This window comes from Capricornis sumatraensis, chromosome 16 (genome assembly GCF_032405125.1).
Source record: "Capricornis sumatraensis isolate serow.1 chromosome 16, serow.2, whole genome shotgun sequence".
In the NCBI taxonomy this organism is placed as follows: domain Eukaryota; kingdom Metazoa; phylum Chordata; class Mammalia; order Artiodactyla; family Bovidae; genus Capricornis; species Capricornis sumatraensis.
In genome coordinates, this window is record NC_091084.1 from 18,171,488 (window position 1) to 18,190,008 (window position 18,521).

The following is an 18,521-nucleotide window of genomic DNA, read 5'->3' on the forward strand; positions in this document are numbered from 1 at the left end:
TTTTAGGAATAAGTGAACTAAAGTGGACAGCAGTAGTCAAATTTAATTCAGATGACCATTATATCTGCCACTGTGGGCAAGAATCCCTTAGAGGAAAGGGAGTAGCCCTCATAGTCAAAAAAAGAGTCTGAAAAAGAGTCTGAAATGCAGTACTTCAGTGCAGTCTCAAAAATGACAGAATGATCTCTGTTTGTTTCCAAGGCAGACCATTCAATCAGTATCACAGTATTCCAAGTCTATGCCCCAACCACTAATGCCAAAGAAGGTGAAGTTGAAACGTTCTATGAAGAACTATAAGACCTTCTAGAACTAACACCAAAAAAGAGATGTGCTTTTCATCATAGGGGACTGGAATGCAAATGTAGGAAGTGAAGAGAAACCTGGAGTAACGGGCAAGTTTGGTCTTTGAGTACAAGAGGAAGCAGAGCAAAGGCTAACAAGAGTTTTGTCAAGAGAATGCACTGGTCATAGCAAACACCCACTTCCAACAACACAAGACACTACTCTACACATGGAGATCAGTTCAGTTCAATCGATCAGTCGTGTCTGACTCTTTGCAACCCCATGAACCACAGCACGCTAGGCCTCTCTGTCCATCACCAACTCCTGGAGTCCACCCAAACTCATGTCCATCAAGTCAGTGATGCCATCCAACCATCTCATTCTCTGTCGTACCCATCTCCTCCTGCCCTCAATCTTTCCCAGCATCAGGATCTTTTCAAATGAATCAGCTCTTCGTGTCAGGTAGCCCAAGTATTGGAGTTTCAGCTTCAACATCAGTCCTTCCAATGAACACCCAGGACTGATCACTTTAGGATGGACTGGTTGGATCTCCTTGCAGTCCAAGGGACTCTCAAGAGTCTTCTCCAATACCACAGTTCAAAAGCATCAGTTCTTTGGCGTTCAGTTTTCTTTATAGTCCAAATCTCACATCCATCCATGACCACTGGAAAAACCATAGCTTTGACTAGATGGACCTTTGTTTGCAAGGTAATGTCTCTGCTTTTTAATATGCTATCTAAGTTGGTCATAACTTTTCTTCCAAGGAGTAAGTGTCTTGTCATTTCATGGCTGCAGTCACTATCTGCAGTGATTTTGGAGCCCAGAAAAATAAAGTCAGCCACTCTTGCCACTGTTTCCCCATCTATTTGCCATGAAGTCATGGGACCAGATGCCATAATCTTAGTTTTCTGAATGTTGAGTTTTAAGCCAACTTTTTCACTCTCCTCTCTTACTTTCATCAAGAGACTCTTTAGTTCTTCACTTTCTGCCATAAGGCTGGTTGTCATCTGCATATCTGAGGTTATTGATATTTCTCCCGGCAATATTGATTCCAGCTTGTTCTTCCTCCAGCCCAGTGTTTCTCATATAAGTTAAATCAGCAGGGTGACAATATACAGCCTTGACGTACTCCTTCCCTATTTGGCACCAGTCTGTTGTTCCGTCTCCAGTTCTAACTGTTGATTCCTGACCTGCATACCAGTTTCTCAGGAGGCAGGTCAGGAGGTCTGGTATTCCCATCTCTTTCAGAACTTTCCACAGTTTATTGTGATCCACACAGTCAAAGGCTTTGGCATAGTCAATAAAGCAGAAATAGATGTTTTTCTGGAACTCTCTTGCTTTTTCAGTGATACAGCAGATGTTGGCAGTTTGATCTCTGGTTCCTCTGCCTTTTGTAAAACCAGCTTGAACATCTGGAAGTTCACAGTTCACATATTGCTGAAGCCTGGCTTGGAGAATTTTAAGCATTACTTTACTAACGTATGAGATGAGTGCAATTGTGTGGTAGTTTGAGCGTTCTTTGACATTGCCTTTCTTTGGGATTGGAATGAAAACTGACCTTTTCTAGTCCTGTGGCCACTACTGAGTTTTCCAAATTTGCTGGCATATTGAGTGCAGCACTTTCACAGCATCATCTTTCAGGATTTGAGATAGCTCAACTAGAATTCCATCACCTCCACTAGCTTTGTTTGTAGTGATGCTTCCTAAGGCCCACTTGACTTCACATTCCAGGATAGACATCTGGCTCTAGGTGAGTGATCACACCATCGTGATTATCTGGGTCATGAAGGTCTTTTTTATACAGTTCTTCTGTGTATTCTTGCCACCTCTTAATATCTTCTGCTCCTGTTAGGTCCCTCCAATTTCTGGCTTTTATTGAGCCCATCTTTGCATGAAATGTTCTCTTGGTATCTCTAATTTTCTTGAAGAGATCTCTGGTCTTTCCCATTGTATTGTTTTTCTCTGTTTCTTTGCATTGATCGCTGAGGAATGCTTTCTTATCTCTCCTGGCTATACTTTTGAACTCTGCATTCAAATGGGTATATCTTTCCTTTTCCCCTTTGCTTTTCGCTTCCCTTCTTTTCACAGCTATTTGTAAGGCCTCCTCAGACAGCCATTTAGCTTTTTTGCATTTCTTTTTCTTGGGTCAATACCAAAATCAGATTGATTATATTCTTTGCAGCAGAAGATAGAGAAACTCTATATGGTCAGCAAAAATAAGACCAGGAGCTGACTGTGGCTCAGATAATGAACTCCTTATTGCCAAACACAGACTTAAATTGAAGAAAGTAGAGAAAGCGACTAGGCCATTAAGGTATGACCTAAATCGAATCCCTTATGGTCGTATAATGGAAGCGATAATCAAGGGATTAGATCTGATAGAGTGTCTGAAGAACTGTGGATGGAGGTTTATGACACTGTACAAGAGGCGGTGATCAAAACCATCCCCAAGAAAAAGAAATGCAAAAAGACAAAATGGCTGTCTGAGGAAGCCTTACAAATATATAAGGAAAGAGAAGTGAAAGGCAAAGGAGAAAAGGAAAGACACGCCCCCCTGAATGCAGAGTTCCAAAGACTAGTAAGCAGAGACAAGAAAGCCTTCCAAAGTGAACAGTGCAAAGAAACAGAGGAAAACAATAGAATGGGAAAGATTAGAGATCTCTTCAAGAAAATTAGAGATACCAAGGGAACATTTCATGTAAAGATGGGCAAAAAAAAAAAAGACAGAATTGGTATGGAAATAACAGAATTAGAAGATATTAAGTAAAGGTGTCAAGAATACACAGAAAAACTATACAAAAAAAAAATATCTTAATGACCTGGATAACCACGATGGTGTGATCATTCACCTATAGCCAAACATCTTGGGAGTGTGAAGTCAAGTGGGCCTTAGGAAACATCATTGTGAACAAAGCTAGTAGGGGTGTTGGAATGCCAGCTAAACTATTTCAAATCCTAAAAGATCATACTGTTTGTTAAAGTGCTGCACTCAATATGCCAGCAAATTTGGAAAACTCAGCAGTGGCCACAGGACTGGAAAAGGTCAGTTGTCATTCCAATCCCAAAGAGGATAATGCCAAAAAATGTTCAAACTATTGCACAATTGCATTCATTTCACATGCTGTCAAAGTGATACTCAAAATTCTCCAAGCCAGGCCTCCATAGTACGTGAACTGAGAGCTTTCAGGTGTTCAAGCTTTATTTAGAAAAGGCAGAGGAGCCAGAGATCAAATTGCCAACATCTGCTGGATCATCAGAAAAGCAAGAGAGTTCCAGGAAAACATCTACTTCCATCTCATTGATTATGCTAAAGCCTTTGACTGTGTGGACCACAACAAACTACGGTAAATTCGTAATTAGATAGGGCTGCTGCTGCTAAGTCACTTGTTGTGTCCAACTCTGTGCAACCCCATAGATGGCAGCCCACCAGGCTCCCCTGTCCCTGGGATTCTCCAGGCAAGAACACTGGAGTGGTTGCCATTTCCTTCTCCAGTGCATGAAAGTGAAAAGGGAAAGTGAAGCCACTCAGTCGTGTCCTACTCTTAGCGACCCTAAGGACTGCAGCCTACCAGGCTCCTCCGTCCATGGGATTTTCCAGGCAAGAGTACTAGAGTGGGGTGCCATTGCCTTCTCCTAGATAGGGCTACCAGAGCACTTTACCTGCCTTCTGAGAAACCTGTATGGATGTCAAGAAGCAAAAGTTAACAACAGACGTGAAACAACAGACTGATTCCAAATTGGGAAAGGAGTACGTCACGGCTGTATATTGTCACTCTGCTTATTTAACTTATATGCAGAGTACATCATGAGAAATGCTGGGCTGGATGAAGCACAAGCTGGAATCAAGATTGTAGGGAGAAATATCAATAAGCTCAGATATGCAGATGACACCACCCTTATGGCAGACACCAAAGAGGAACTAATAGCCTCTTGATGAAGGTGAAAGAGGAGAGTGAAAAAGCTGGCATAAACTCAACATTCAAAAACCAAAAATCATGGCATCCAGTCCCATCACTTTATGGCAGATAGATGTGAAAACAATGGAAACAGGGACAGACTTTATTTTCATGTGTTCAAAGTCACTGCAGATGGTGACTGCAGTCACAAAATCCAAAGACGCTTGCTCCTTGGTAGAAAAACTATGACAAACCTAGGCAGTGTATTAAAAAGCAGAGACATTATTTTGCCGACAAAGGTCCATACAGTCAAGTGTATGGTTTTTCCAGTAGTCATGTATGGATGTGAGAGTTGAACCATAAAGAAGGCTGATCGCTGAGGAATTGATGTTTTTGAACTGTGGTGCTGGAGAACTCTTGGACTGCAAGGAAATCAAGCCAGTCAATCTGAATGGAAATTGATCCTGAATATTCATTAGAAGGACTGATGCTGAAGCTGAAGCTCCAATACATTGGCCACCTGATGCAAAGAGCTGATTCATTAGAAAAGATGCTGGTCCAGGGAAAGATTGAAGGCAGGAGGAGAAGGGGATGACAGAGGATGAGATTGTTGGATGGCATCCCTGACTCGATGGACATGAGTTTGAGCAAGCTCTGGGAGATGGTGAAGGACAGGAAAGCCTGATGTGTTGCATCCATGGGCTCACAAAGAGTTGGCCATGACTGAGTAACTGAATGACAAATATAAATCACTGCCAAAATTAGCAAATACAACTTTATCAGGGGATTAAGGGAGGGAGATATTAATCACTGTGGATGGTGACTGCAGCCATGAAATTAAAGGACGCTTGTTCCTTTAGCTATGACAATCTGAGACAACATATTAAAAAGCAGAGACATCATTTTGCTGACAGAGTTCCATATTGTCAAACCTATGGTTTTTCCAGTAGTCAGGTATGGATTTGAGACTTGAACCATAAAGAAGGCTGAGTGCAGAGGAATTGATGCTTTGTAATTGTGATGCTGCAGAAGACATGATGTCCTTGGGCTACAAGGAGATCAAACCAGTCCTAAAGGAAATCAGCCTTAAATATTCATTGGAAGGACTGATGCTGAAGCTCCAATACTTTGGCCAGCTGATGTGAAGAGCCAACTCATTTGAAAAGACCCTGATGCTAGGAAAGATTGAAGGCAGGAGAAGGGGATGGCAGAGAATGTGATGGTTAGATGGCGTCACCAACTCACTGGACATGAATTTGAGCAAACTCTGAGAGATAGTGGAGGACAGGGAAGCTTGCATGCTGCAGTCCATGGGGTCACAAAGAATTGGACATGACTTTATGACTGAACAACTGCAATATTACTTTAAAAAAAATTATTTATTATTTGGCTGTGCTGGGTCTTAGTGCCATGCCAGATCTTTAGTTGTGACATGTTAAGTCTTAGTTCGGCATGTGGGTTCTAGTTCCTCAACCACAGTTCGAACTCAGGCCCCCTTCATTGGGAGTGCAGTGTCTTAGCCACCGGACCACCAGGGAAGCGCCCAATATTACTTTAAATTGACCAATTTGAATACTTTCTAGTAACATAATTAGGGCTTGGAAGAAAAACTTGCCAGGACAGAAGATCTGCTTAATATAAAGCTAGAAATTATGACCTTTTCCAATCAAGATAGTGTCTGAAATACTTCATGCCTGCACACGTGTGTGTGTGTGTGTGTGTGTATGTGTGTGTGTGTGTGTTTGTGTGTGTCTTTGAGTGTATGTAGTAAGAGGGAGGGAAAAAAGGTAGGGAAACATAATACTTAATACTGGAAATATTTTAAAATGAGATTGATAAACTAAATATTACTATACCACCTCACCAGTTAATTAAAAAGCTATGATTATTTGCATTTAATTTATTTTTGATCAATAAGTAGTAATAAAAGTTCAAGGATATTATAAACAAAGCTCTGAGTATATGACTAAGCCCCAGTTCCTTTTCTGCACTCTGAGAAAAAATACAAGAAAGCATATCCTTAATCTCTATTTGCATAGTCTAAAGAAAATTATTGTGTTGTTAAATATTTTTAAAGCACCTTTTCTTTGCTGTTTTTCCTGAAGACAGAAAAATAATTGGTTCTGATTATAATTGCTGGATATTATGAAGCACTATCCAACTGAAAGCCAATAAAATGTTTTAGTTAAGATGTTAGGTTATTTTTTGAAGTATTTCTATAATTGTAAATTCATTGTATATGTTTGTCTTGAGGAATACTTAATTAGGAAGAGGGATTAAGCATAACTTCCTGATTTCATGCTGTATTCATGTGTGATTTATCTGTTTTTTAGGTACCCAGAGGCTTACCTTACTTCTCTGTGGATTTTGGCCTCCAGGGGGGGTTTGCCCATGTCATTGAAGATCAGCACAAATTCCCACATTACTTTGGAAAGGTATGCTCACAAATTGGTAAAATTCCAGAATTTAGCAATTTTGTAACATTACTTTTGAAGGGAAATAACTTTGGGGACAATGTACAGTGAAGTTGGTGACTGCTGTAAAACCCAGTTTTCAGAGGGAGTACTTAGAAGCTATTAAGAAATATATACCAGGATATTTATAACAGTCAGGAATGTCACTTTGGAACCAAATGGTTTGTTGACAGTGTCAGCAGTGACTAGTGTTTTCCTGTGGAGACAGCCAGGCTTGTGCTGAGAATGTTAATTGATAATGATGATAACCTATTTGTTGAGGATTTACAGTGAGCCTGGTAATGTTCTCAGCACTCATTTAATGCTCATAATAACACTATCATGTAGACATTTTATACTTTGATTTTATAGATGTTGAAACCAATCTACATTTTATAGATGTTGAAACCAGTATAACTTCCCCAGGATCATGTGCTAGTAAGTGACAGAACCAAGGGGTGCATAAATTCTTGGTTGAACTAGAAAACAAATGATCTCACGTATTCATTTATAACTAAGTACCGTACAGTCCGAGAAGAATATAGCAGTCATTTCACACAGTTTCTGGTCAGATACTAGAGTGTAGATCTTTCAGTTGCTAGTGGATTCTTTCCATTACTACAGATTGCCTTCTAGGGGTGTAGTCCTTAAATTTAAGTTCTATTGAATATCTGGGAAGTATATAAGTTAGTATCAGGGCCTAGAATGAACTTAATGTAGCCATAGGAGCAGTCAAAAGAAGTTTGGGCAATAATAGCTCAAGAAAGTGACCTTTCAATCTAGTGTAGGTCAGGCCTTTCTCTCTAAATTAGAGGAGCCTAGATGAACTTTGCCCATGGTTCCCTGTTCCTACCCATTTTCATCCCGTGTCAGATCATTTTCTACAATGATTAGGGACCTGTGAGAGGTTTGGACTCACAATTTTTTATACTGTTGTCCTTAAAGGCTAACAAGAGACCCCAAATCACGTTCATCTATGAACTGTTGAAATACGTTTTAGAAACTTGTCCGAGAGATTATCTTTTCCCAGAGTTAACTAGAAAGAGATTTGTTTTCGTTGCTCTGAAAAACATTGTTAAATTTCAGTAGAGTTTTATAACTCAGAACTTTTATGACTCTGCTTTTATTTAAAAAAATGATTCTAGTAAAAATGTAGTAAATACCTAGTTTTTAACTTGCATAACTTTAATTGGGAGATTGTCCTCCTCCAAATATTAAGCACATGTTATGATTTATATGATACTGTTTTAGTGTTGAAAACTTCTTTAGTTAGTGTTACATCGCTGATCCATTTTCCTCGAAATTTCTTTCCAAGAAAAAGCCTGTGTACGCACAAACTCCCTCAGCCTGCAGTTAAGTTTAGACAGCAAGAAGGATTGGTCTCTTTGCATTAATATCTGCTTCAATAACAGAACAAGAATCAATCCTTGTGGTATGTGTGCCTTAATGGTACACATGAGACGAAACTTGATGTTTCACAGAAAATTTAAAGTCAATTTTAGAAAATTTTAGAAAAATTTAGGTCAAATTTTAGAAAAATTTAGATCTATAAAGCTAGGCTTTCTTAAACTACATTGCTAGTGATTGGCTGATGCTAGGAAACTCTTGCATTAAATTTGTCCTCTTTTTACACTATGTCTGTCTTGGCCCCTTTACTTCCTTTATCCAATGAAGAGATTTCCTTTTCCATGAAGCTTTTCTTGATTTATCCAGCAAATAGAATCTCCTTTCTTTTTGAGTCTCCGTATAGTCTACTTTGGCATTTACCTTATTCTGCTTTATAAGACAGTCCTTTATGTAGTTGGGTTATTATTGTGGCTCCCACCACAGCTCTGCATTCTGTTATGAGTTTTCTTAAGACAGAGAAATGTATGTTAGTTATTTCTGTATCACCTACAATATTTGGCCATTGCTTGCATATAGTAGATCCCTTCATTAATAGAGTATTTGTTAAGATGAAGAACCTATGTCTTAGAGCAATTACATCCAAGGTCTTAACAGTCCTGTAGACCTAGACTGAATATGGAGAATTCTACCTCTAGCCCAGAGTTTTCCTGTATTACCATACTTCCCTTCCTTGAAGCATTATAAATCTCCCCCATATCTTTCTGTATATGGATACTCACTATCATGCATCTGTGCTCAGTCACTAAGTCACGTCCAACTCTTTTGCCACGCCATGGATTGTAGCCTGCCAGACTCTTCTGTCCACGGGATTTCCCAGGCAAGAATACTGGAGTAAGTTGATATTTACTTCTCCAGGGGATCTTCCTGACCCAGGGATCAAACCAGAACCACCTGCATTGGCAGGAGGGTTCTTTGCCACTGAATCACCAGAGAAGCCCACTCACTGTCATAAATTTAATTAATCTCTATAGCTGATATCATAGGAACAGGAAGATGATCATGAAAGAAATGATCTAGAATAATAAGTAGACCATTGAAAATATATTATTTCAGGACTTGGGAATATGGTTTTTTAAATGAAGGTGATTATAATTTTTAATTATTGGTTTATATGGATTGGTACTAAAATATGATTTCATTTCCTAAAAAAGAAAGATCTCCAGCTAATAGAAGAAACTGGCTTTTAAATATATTGGGTAGTAGAGAGAACATTAGCCCAAGATTCAACTGTAGTTGAATAATCAAGTTTATAATTGCTACATGTTGGTTAACTTTTTCTTCAGATTTTCTTACCAGAGCAGCTAATAAGGACCAAATTAATTAAATTTCATTTTCTCTTCTTCCCCTTTGCTGCTGTCTGATAGATGTACTAAGAAGCAACAAAATAGACAAATTGTTTGACAGGAGATACAACTAAGAACCTTTGGAATCACAGGGTTTAACATAGTTAGAATTAAATGAAAACAAATTTTTTTTTTTTTTTAACTTGAAACTAATACTTATATAAAATTTGAGCATCCTTTAGAGAAGTACTTAATTATTACATTTAGTAACAGAATAAACAGGAATAGCTTCACTCCTGTTTTTCAGTCTTTATACATGTGTGTGTTTGTTTTTTTCTCATTCTTTAAAAGGAAATCATTGGTGGCATGCTGGATATAGAACCAAGAGTTTGGAGGAAAGGGGTGCGAGAAAGTTTTGAAGATCAGAGGAAGAAAGCACTGCAGTTTGCTCAGTGGTGGAAACCATTTGATTTCACCGGAAATAAAAAATGTTGAGGCAAAGCTTTCCTTTTTTATTTCCTTTTCAGATTTCTTTCAGTTTTATTTCCATTGCATCTAGCTAAACAACTAACCATCAGGTAATAGAAAAAGAGTGTCATGATCTGGGTTTCTGACAACTCTACATCATTGAATTGTAGTGGTTTTCTTCACCACCTGCTCCTGTGGACTGCATTGTAGTAACCATGGAGACCAGTTATATTGGGTGACCTGTTCATGTTCTGTTCTGTACCTGTGTCTTCATGTTCTAAACTATTTAGTTAATCTGTAGAAAGACTTTTCTGAAGAATTATCTAGGAAGTATCACAAATCATTGCTTCAGAGGGAAATGCGTCTACTTCAAGTTTGTTAAATCTGCTGACTAGTTTCTTTTGCATTTAAACTAAAACTTGGCATATTTAGTGAGAGTTGAAATTTCTTTTCACACCATTTTATAGAAGCTCTTAATTTTCTTCCAATACCATATATATCACTGCTATTCTTTTTATTAAAGGGAAAAAGAATGTCCCCAATAATAAATAATTAAATGAATTATATTATACGTTTGTAATTTGTTTTTATTTCTGCAGTTTTAAATAGTGTGTTTGAATTTTGGTGATTTTACATGTACTTTCCAAAAATCATAGGTTGTTTGGGGTTTCTGTGAAAGTTAAAAATTTTAGCCAAGTCATCATTTTGGGGTTGTATTGATTATTACAAAATATTAAGTAATAAGTCACGTGTGTATTTTTAAGAGGCAGGAGCACATTCTGTTGTCCCATTTGATCTAAGGTTCTTCATATTCCTTTATGCTTACACTTGGTATGAAGAGAAAAAACTGATAAGTAAGAGATATGGTCATCGTCTCCAAGAGTATTGCTACTTTATTTTTAACATGGAAGATATTTTTGTAGTCACCTTTTTTCAAAGATGTTGATTTTTTGGAGGCAAACCTTGACATTTTGTCATGAAATGTTGAATATTTAGAATCAATGTGACATGTACTCTAGAGTAACTCATAACCAGACAGTTATTTTTAATATTGATATCTTTCTTTAGTATCTTGAAAAAGGAAATGTTTATATTCTATCTCAAGTATTAAAATTTTAAAAAATTTGGAAGTTTAATCATTTCAAATTCTCAGTATTTGCAAATTGCATTTAACTTTTTTTTATCAAATTGATAATTGACAGTATAAATTTTTATTTATTGCTGTTTTCAGACTATTATGGCCTTGCTACAAAGTCTCAGACAAATCTTTAACATTCACTTATTCACTGAGTGTGTTAACAAACATTTGTTTACAAGGCATTTTATTGCATACTGGTAGTACAAAAATAAAAAAAATAGTTCAGTCCCTAAGTTGTGTCCAACTCTGGGACCCCATGGACCGTAGCACGCCAGGCCTCCCTGTCCATAACCAACTTCTGGAGTTTACTCAAACTCATGTCCGTTGAGTCAGTGATGCCATCCAACCATCTCATCCTGTGTTGTCCCCTTCTCCTCCCACCTTCAATCTTTCCCAGCATCAAGGTCTTTCCAGTGAGTCCATTCTTTGCATCAGGTGGCCAAAGTATTCGAGTTTCAGCTTCAACATCAGTCCTTCCAATGAATATTTAGGACTGATTTCCTTTAGGATGGTCTGGTTGGATCTCCTTGCAGTCCAAAGGACTCTCAAGAGTCTTCTCCAACACCACAGTTCAAAACCATCTATTCTTCGACACTCAACTTTCTTTAAGGTCCAACTCTCACACCCATACATGACTACTGGAAAGACCATAGCCTTGACTAGACAGACCTTTGTTGGCAAAGTAATGTCTCTGCTTTTCAACATGCTGTCTAGGTTGGTCATAACTTTTCTTCCAAGGAGTAAGTGTCTTTTAATTTCATGGCTTCATTCACCATCTCTAGTGATTTTGGAGCCCCCCAAAATAAGGTGTCACTGTTTCTACTGTTTCCCCATCTATTTGCAGAGTGATGAGACTGGATGCCATGGTCTTAGTTTTCTGAATGTTGAGTCTTAAGCCAACTTTTTCACTCTCTTCTTTCACTTTCAACAAGAGGCTCTTTAATTCTTCTTCACTCTCTGCCATAAGGGTAGTGTCATCTGCATATCTGAGGTTATTGATATTCCTCCTGGAAATCTTGTTTCCAGCTTGTGCTTCATCCAGTCCAGCATTTCTCATGATGTACTCTGCATATACGTTAAATAAGCAGGGTGACAGTATACAGCCTATACATACCCCTTTTCCTATTTAGAACCAGTCTGTTGTTCCATGTCCGGTTCTAACTGTTGCTTCCTGACCTGCATACAAATTTCTTAAGAGGCAGGTTAGGTGGTCTGGTATTCCCATCTCTTTCAGAATTTTCCACAGTTTATTGTGATCCACACAGTCAAACGCTTTGGCATAGTCAATAAAACAGAAGTAGATGATTTTCTGGAACTCTCTTGCCTTTTCCATAATCCAGTGGATGTTGGCAATTTGGTCTCTGGCTCCTCTACCTTTTCTAAAACCAGCTTGAACATCTGGAAGTTCATGAAGAAGGCTGAGCACCGAAGAACTGATGCTTTTGAACTGTGGTGTTGGAAAATACTCTTGAGCGTCCCTTGGACTGCAAGGAGATCCAACCAGTCCATTCTAAAGGAGATCCGCCCTGGGATTTCTTTGGAAGGAATGATGCTAAAGCTGAAACTCCAGTACTTTGGCTACCTCATGCGAAGAGTTGACTCATTGGAAAAGACTCTGATGCTGGGAGGGACTGGTGGCCCAAGGAGAAGGGGACAACAGAGGATGAGATGGCTGGATGGCATCACTGACTCGATGGACGTGAGTCTGAGTGAACTCCGGGAGTTGGTGATGGACAGGGAGGCCTGGCATGCTGCGATTCATGAGGTCGCAAAGAGTCGGGCACGACTGAGTGACTGAACTGAACTGAACTGAACTGAATGGTCTAATGGTTTTCCCTACTTGATTCAATTTAAGTCTGAATTTGGGAGTAAGGAGTTCATCATTTGAGCCACAGTCAACTCCCAGTCTTGTTTTAGCCGACTCTATAGAGCTTCTCCATCTTTAGCTGCAAAGAATATAATCGGAATGATTTTGCTGTTGACCATCTGGTGATGTCCATATGTAGAGTCTTCTCCTGTGTTGTTGGAAAAGGGTGTTTGCTTTGACCATTGCATTCTCTTTGCAAAACTCTGTTAGCCCATGCTCTGCTTCATTTTGTACTCCAAAACCAAAATTGCCTGTTACTCCAGGTATCCCTTGACTTCCTACTTTTGCATTCCAGTCTCCTGTGATGAAAAGGACATCTTTTTTGAGTGTTAGTTCTAGAGAGTCTTGTAGGTCTTCATAGAACTGTTCAGCTTCACCTTCTTCGGCATTAGTGGTTGGGGCATAAACTTGGATTACTGTGATATTGAATGGTTTGCCTTGGAAACAAACAGAGATCATTCTGTCATTTTTGAGATTGCACCGAAGTACTGCATTTGAGATTTTTCTCGTGACTCTGAGGGCTACTCCCATTTCTTCTGTTTTCTGATTGAGACATTTGTTTTTCTGGTATTGAGCTGCATGCATGAGTTGCTTACATATATTAGATATTAATTATTTATCAGTTGCTTCTTCTGAAATTATTTTCTCACATTCTAAAGGCTGCTTTTTTCACCTTGCTTATAGCTTCCTTCGTTGTTCAAAAGTTTTAAAGTTTTAATTAGGTTCCATTTGTTTATTTTTTGTTTTTATTTTCATTACTTTGGGAGGTGTATCATAGAGGATCTTGCTGTGATTTGTATCATAGAGTGTTCTGCCTATGTTTTCCTCTAAGAGTTTTATAGTTTCTTGTCATACATTTAGTTCTTTAATCCAATTTGAGTTTATTTAGGTGTATGTTAGAAAGTGTTCTAGTTTCATTCTTTTACTGGTGTTTGACCAGTTTCCCAGCATCGGTTGTTAAAGAGATTGTCTTTTCTCCATTGTATATTTTTGTCTACTTGTCAAAGTTAAGGTGTCCGTTGGTGTGTGAATTTATCTCTGGACTTTCTTTTTTGTTCCTGATCTATATTTCTGTCTTTGTGCCAGTACCATACTGTCTTGATGACTGTAGCTTTTTGAAAGTGAAAATAAAAGTTGCTTAGTTGTGTCCAACTCTTTGCAACCCCATGGACCATACAGTCCGTGGAATTCTCCAGGCCAGAATACTGAAGTCAGTAGCCTTTCCATTCTCCACGGGATCTTCTCAACCTAGGTGTCGAACCCAGATCTCCTGCATTGCAGGCAGATTCTTTACCAGCTGAGCCAAAAGGGAAGCCCTTGTGGCTAATACATATCTCTGGGCTTTCTGTTTTGTTTCATTGATCTATATTTCTGTCGTTGTGGCAGTACTACACTGTCTTAATGACTGTAACTTTTTAGTATAGTCTGAAGTCTGGCAGGTTGATTCCTCTAGTTCAGAGAACAAAAACAAATAATTTCAAAATTTGTATGGAAATACAAAAAACCTTGAGTGGCCAAAACAATCTTGAGAAAAAAGAATGGAACTAGAGGAATCAACCTGCCTGACCAATACCATTGGTAGCTAATAGGAATTGTGTTGAATCTATAGATTGCTTTGAGTAGTGTACTCATTTTTACTATATTGATTCTTCTGATCTACAAACATGGTATATTTCTCCATCTATTTGTGTCATCCTTGATTTATTTCATCAGTATTTTATAGGCTTTTGTTTCTCTGGTTAAACTTATTCCTAAGTATTTTATTCTTTTTGTTTTAATGGTGAATGGGGTTGTTTCTTTAATTTCTCTTTCTATGTATTAATTTTATATCCTGCAACTTTACTATATTCATTGATTAGCTCTAGTAATTTTCTGGTGGTGTCTTTAGGGTTTTCTGTGTAGAGGATCATGTCATCTGCAAATAGTGAGAATTTTACTTCTTTTTTACCAATCTTGAGTCCTTTTATTTGTTTATTTTTTTCCTTCTCTTAATGCTGTGGCTAGGACTTCCAATACTATGCTAAATAATAGTGGTGAGAGTGGGCACCCTTGTCTTGTTCCTGATTTTAGAGGAAGTGCTTTCAGTTTTTCACCATTGAGGATAATGTTTGCTGTGCCTTTGTCATATATGGCTTTTATTGTGTTGAGGTATAGAGTTTTTATCATAGATTGGTGATGAATTTTGTCAAATGCTTTCTCTGCATCTGTTGAGATAACCATATGGTTTTTACCTTTCAGTTTGTTAATAAGGTGTATCACATTGATTCATTTGTGAATATTGAAGAATCCTTGCATCCCTGAGATAAAGCCCACTTGGTCACGATGTGTGATCTTTTTAATATGTTGCTGGATTCTGTTTGCTAGAATTTTGTTGAGGATTTTTGCATCTATGTTTACCAGTGATTGTGGCCTATAGTTTTTTTGTGGCATCTTCATCTGGTTTTGGTATTAGGGTGATGCTGGCCTCATAGAATGAGTTTGGAAGTTTACCTTCCTCTGAAATTTTCTGGAAGATTTTGAGTAGAATAGGTGTTAGCTCTTCTCTAAATTTTTGGTAGAATTCAGCTATGGAGCCATCTGGTCCTGGGCTTTTGTTTGCTGGAAAATTTTTGATTACAGGTTCGATTTCTCTTATGGATCTGTTAAGATTTTCTATTTCTTCCCGGTTCAGTTTTGGAAGGTTATACTTTTCTAAGAATTTGTTCATCTCTTCCACATTGCCCATTTTATTGGCATGTAATTGCTCATAGCAGTCCTGTGATCTTTGGTATTTCTGTGTTGTCTTTTGTGATTTCTCCATTTCTGATTTTATTGATTTGGTTCTGGTTCCTTTTCTTGATGAGTCTGGCTAATGGTTTGTCTATTTTAAGTATCTTCTCAAAGAACCAGCTTTTAGTTCTGTTGACTTTTGTTATAATCTTCATTTCTTTTTCATTTATTTCTGCTCTGATATTTATGATTTCTTTCCTTCTACTAACTTTGGGGTTCTTCATTTATTTCTAGTTGCTTTAGATGTAAAGTTAGGTTCTTTATTTGATGTTTCTCTTGTTTCTTGAGGTAGGCTTGTACTGCTATGAATCTCTCTCTCAGCACTTCTGTTACTGAATCACATAGGTTTGGGTTGTCATGTTTTCATTCTCATTTCTATGCAGGTTTTATTTCCTTTTTGATTTCTCCCTTGATCTGTTGGTTATTCAGAATCATGTTGTTTAACCTCCATATCTTTGTATTTTTAATAGATTTTTCCCTGTAGTTGACATCTAATCTTACAGCATTGTGATCAGAAAAGATGCTTGAAATGATCTTTTTTTTTTTTTTTTTTTTTACTGAGGCTAGATTTATGGTCTAGGATGTGATCTCCCCTGGAGAATATTCCATGTGGACTTGAGAAAAAAGTGAAAACCTTTTCTGGGAGAGGCAAAATGCCCTACAGTCATCAATTAGGTCTAACTGGTCCATAGTATCATTTAGAGTGTGGGTTTCCTTGCTAATTTTCTGTTTGGATGATCAATCCATAGGTTTGAGTGGGATATTAAGGTCCCCCACTATTATTGTGTTACTCTTAATTTTCCCTTTCATACTTAGCATCTGCCTTACATATTGATGTACTCCTCTGTTGGGTGCATATATATATATATATATAATTGTTATACCTTTTTCTTGGGTTGATCCTTTGATCATTTTAGGACACAAAGTAGTGTCTGTCTTTGTTTCTTATCATGGTCTTTATTTCAAAGTCTGTTTTATCAGATACCTGCTACTCCTGCTTTCTTTTCATCCCCATTTGCATGAAATATCTTTTATCAGCCTTTCACTTTCAGTCTGTATGTGTCCCTGGGTTTGAGGTGGGTCTCTTGAAGACAGCATATATAAGGGTCTTGTTTTTGTATCCACTTGGCCAGTCCTTATCTTTTGGTTGGAACATTTAGCTCATTTACATTTAAGGTAATTATTGATAAGTTACTTTGTTGTTTTGAGTTCATTTTTATAAACCTTTACTGTGTTTTCTGTCTAGAGAAGATCCTTTAGCATTTGTTGAAGAGCTGGTTTGGTGGTGCTGAATTCTCTCAGCTTTTGCTTGTTTGTAAAGCTTTTGGTTTCTGCTTCACATCTGAATGAGATCCTTTCTGGGTAGAGTAATCTTGGTTGTAGGTTTTTCTCTTTCATCACTTTAAGCATATTCTGCCATGCCCTTCTGGCCTGGAGAGTTTCTTTTGAAAGATCAGCTGTTATCCCTATGGGGATCCCCTTGTGTGTTATTTGTTGCTTTTCCCTTGCTGCTTTTAATATTTGCTCTTTGTGCTTGATCTTTGTTAGTTTGATTAATATGTGTCTTGGGGTATTTCACCCTGGGTTTATCCTGTTTTAGACTCTCTGGGTTTCTTGAAAAGGGAAGTTTTCAACTACTATCTGCTCAAGTATTTTCTCATGCCCTTTATTTTTGTCTTCGTCTTCTGGGACACCTATCATTTGAATGTTGGAGCATTTTACATTGTTCCAGAGGTCTCTGGGGTTGTCCTCATTTCTTTTCTTTTTTTTCTCTCTGCTTCATTTACTTCTACCATTCTATCTTCCATGTCACTTATCCTTTCTTCTGCTTCAGTCAGTCTACTAATATTTCCCTCTAGAGTGCTTTTGATCTCAGTTATTGCATTATTCATTATTGATTGATTTTTCTTTATTTCTTCTAGGTCCTTGTTAAACATTTCTTGCAACCTCTCAATTTTTGTCTCTAGTCTATTTATCTGTAGGTCCATTTTGTTTTCAAGATTTTGGATCATCTTTACTATATCATTATTCTGAATTCTTTTTCAGATAGACTCCCTATCTCCTGCTCTTTTGTTTGGTTTGGTGGGTTTTTTTTTTTAAATCATATTCCTTCACCTGCTGAATATTTCTTTGCCTTTTTAAAAGAGGTTTTAAAATAATATTTATTTCTTAAAAGTTAACATGTGCATAATAGGAAACCAAAAAACACAAGAAGCAAAATACAAAGTCATTCATAATCACAAGCAGTTTAACCATTTGACATGTCCTTCTAGGTCTCATTCACAATTAAGCATCCATTTTTATGTAATTAAGATCATACAGTTATGTATCTTCTGTTTCACACATCAAGAATATCTACCATTTCAAAGTCCCAAAGCTATGAGTATTTTGATAACCAAGAATACACTACACCACCTCAATCTGGAAGGAAAAAAAAAGTAATCTTGCCTTTCTTGGCAACAAAAATTTCAAAGACAAAAATGGCAACAGGCCTCTATATAAACATATTGGCAGAGCTATGATTTAAATACTACATTCCCTTAATGTTCAACTAAAAATGAGACATAAAGCAACAGAGAACACAAAGTGTAATGCATGAGATCTAAACTGTTAAGGTTTTAGCAAGGAGGTATGTTTCTGCTGAATTGTTTAACAATGCATTTCTGCAGTACAGCCAGGAGATGCACACATCAATTGTTATCATCAAAAGAGAAACATGAACACATCCACATACAGCCCTCCCTCTATACTTCCTTCCACCCCTCAGCTGCCAACCTAAATGAACAGGTCCTGATGTACATTTCTCAGAGACAGTTTAATAGGTCCAAGATGCTCCCTTTTTTTAAAAAAATCAATTATAACAAAGATATTTACAAATTGATTAATTCAAGAGTTCTACTTTTTATCATACATTGTCACCTCAGGACATCTAAAAAGCCTCAGTTCAGTTCAGTCCAG

The 18,521-nt window shown here is 37.6% G+C and overlaps 1 protein-coding gene across 2 annotated transcripts in view; it reads left to right on the forward strand.

Annotated features, from left to right (window-relative positions):
- The window catches only part of CWF19L2 (CWF19 like cell cycle control factor 2), a 149,386-nt gene extending 139,109 nt beyond the window's left edge, over positions 1-10,277 (forward strand). For both annotated transcript variants that reach the window (XM_068988643.1, XM_068988642.1), the window contains 2 exons: positions 6,512-6,613; positions 9,673-10,277. In XM_068988643.1, coding sequence (XP_068844744.1) covers positions 6,512-6,613; positions 9,673-9,816 — 246 coding nt within the window. In that variant the 3' untranslated portion in view covers positions 9,817-10,277. The remainder of the gene's footprint in view (positions 1-6,511; positions 6,614-9,672) is intronic.
- Positions 10,278-18,521: the final 8,244 nt, after the last annotated feature.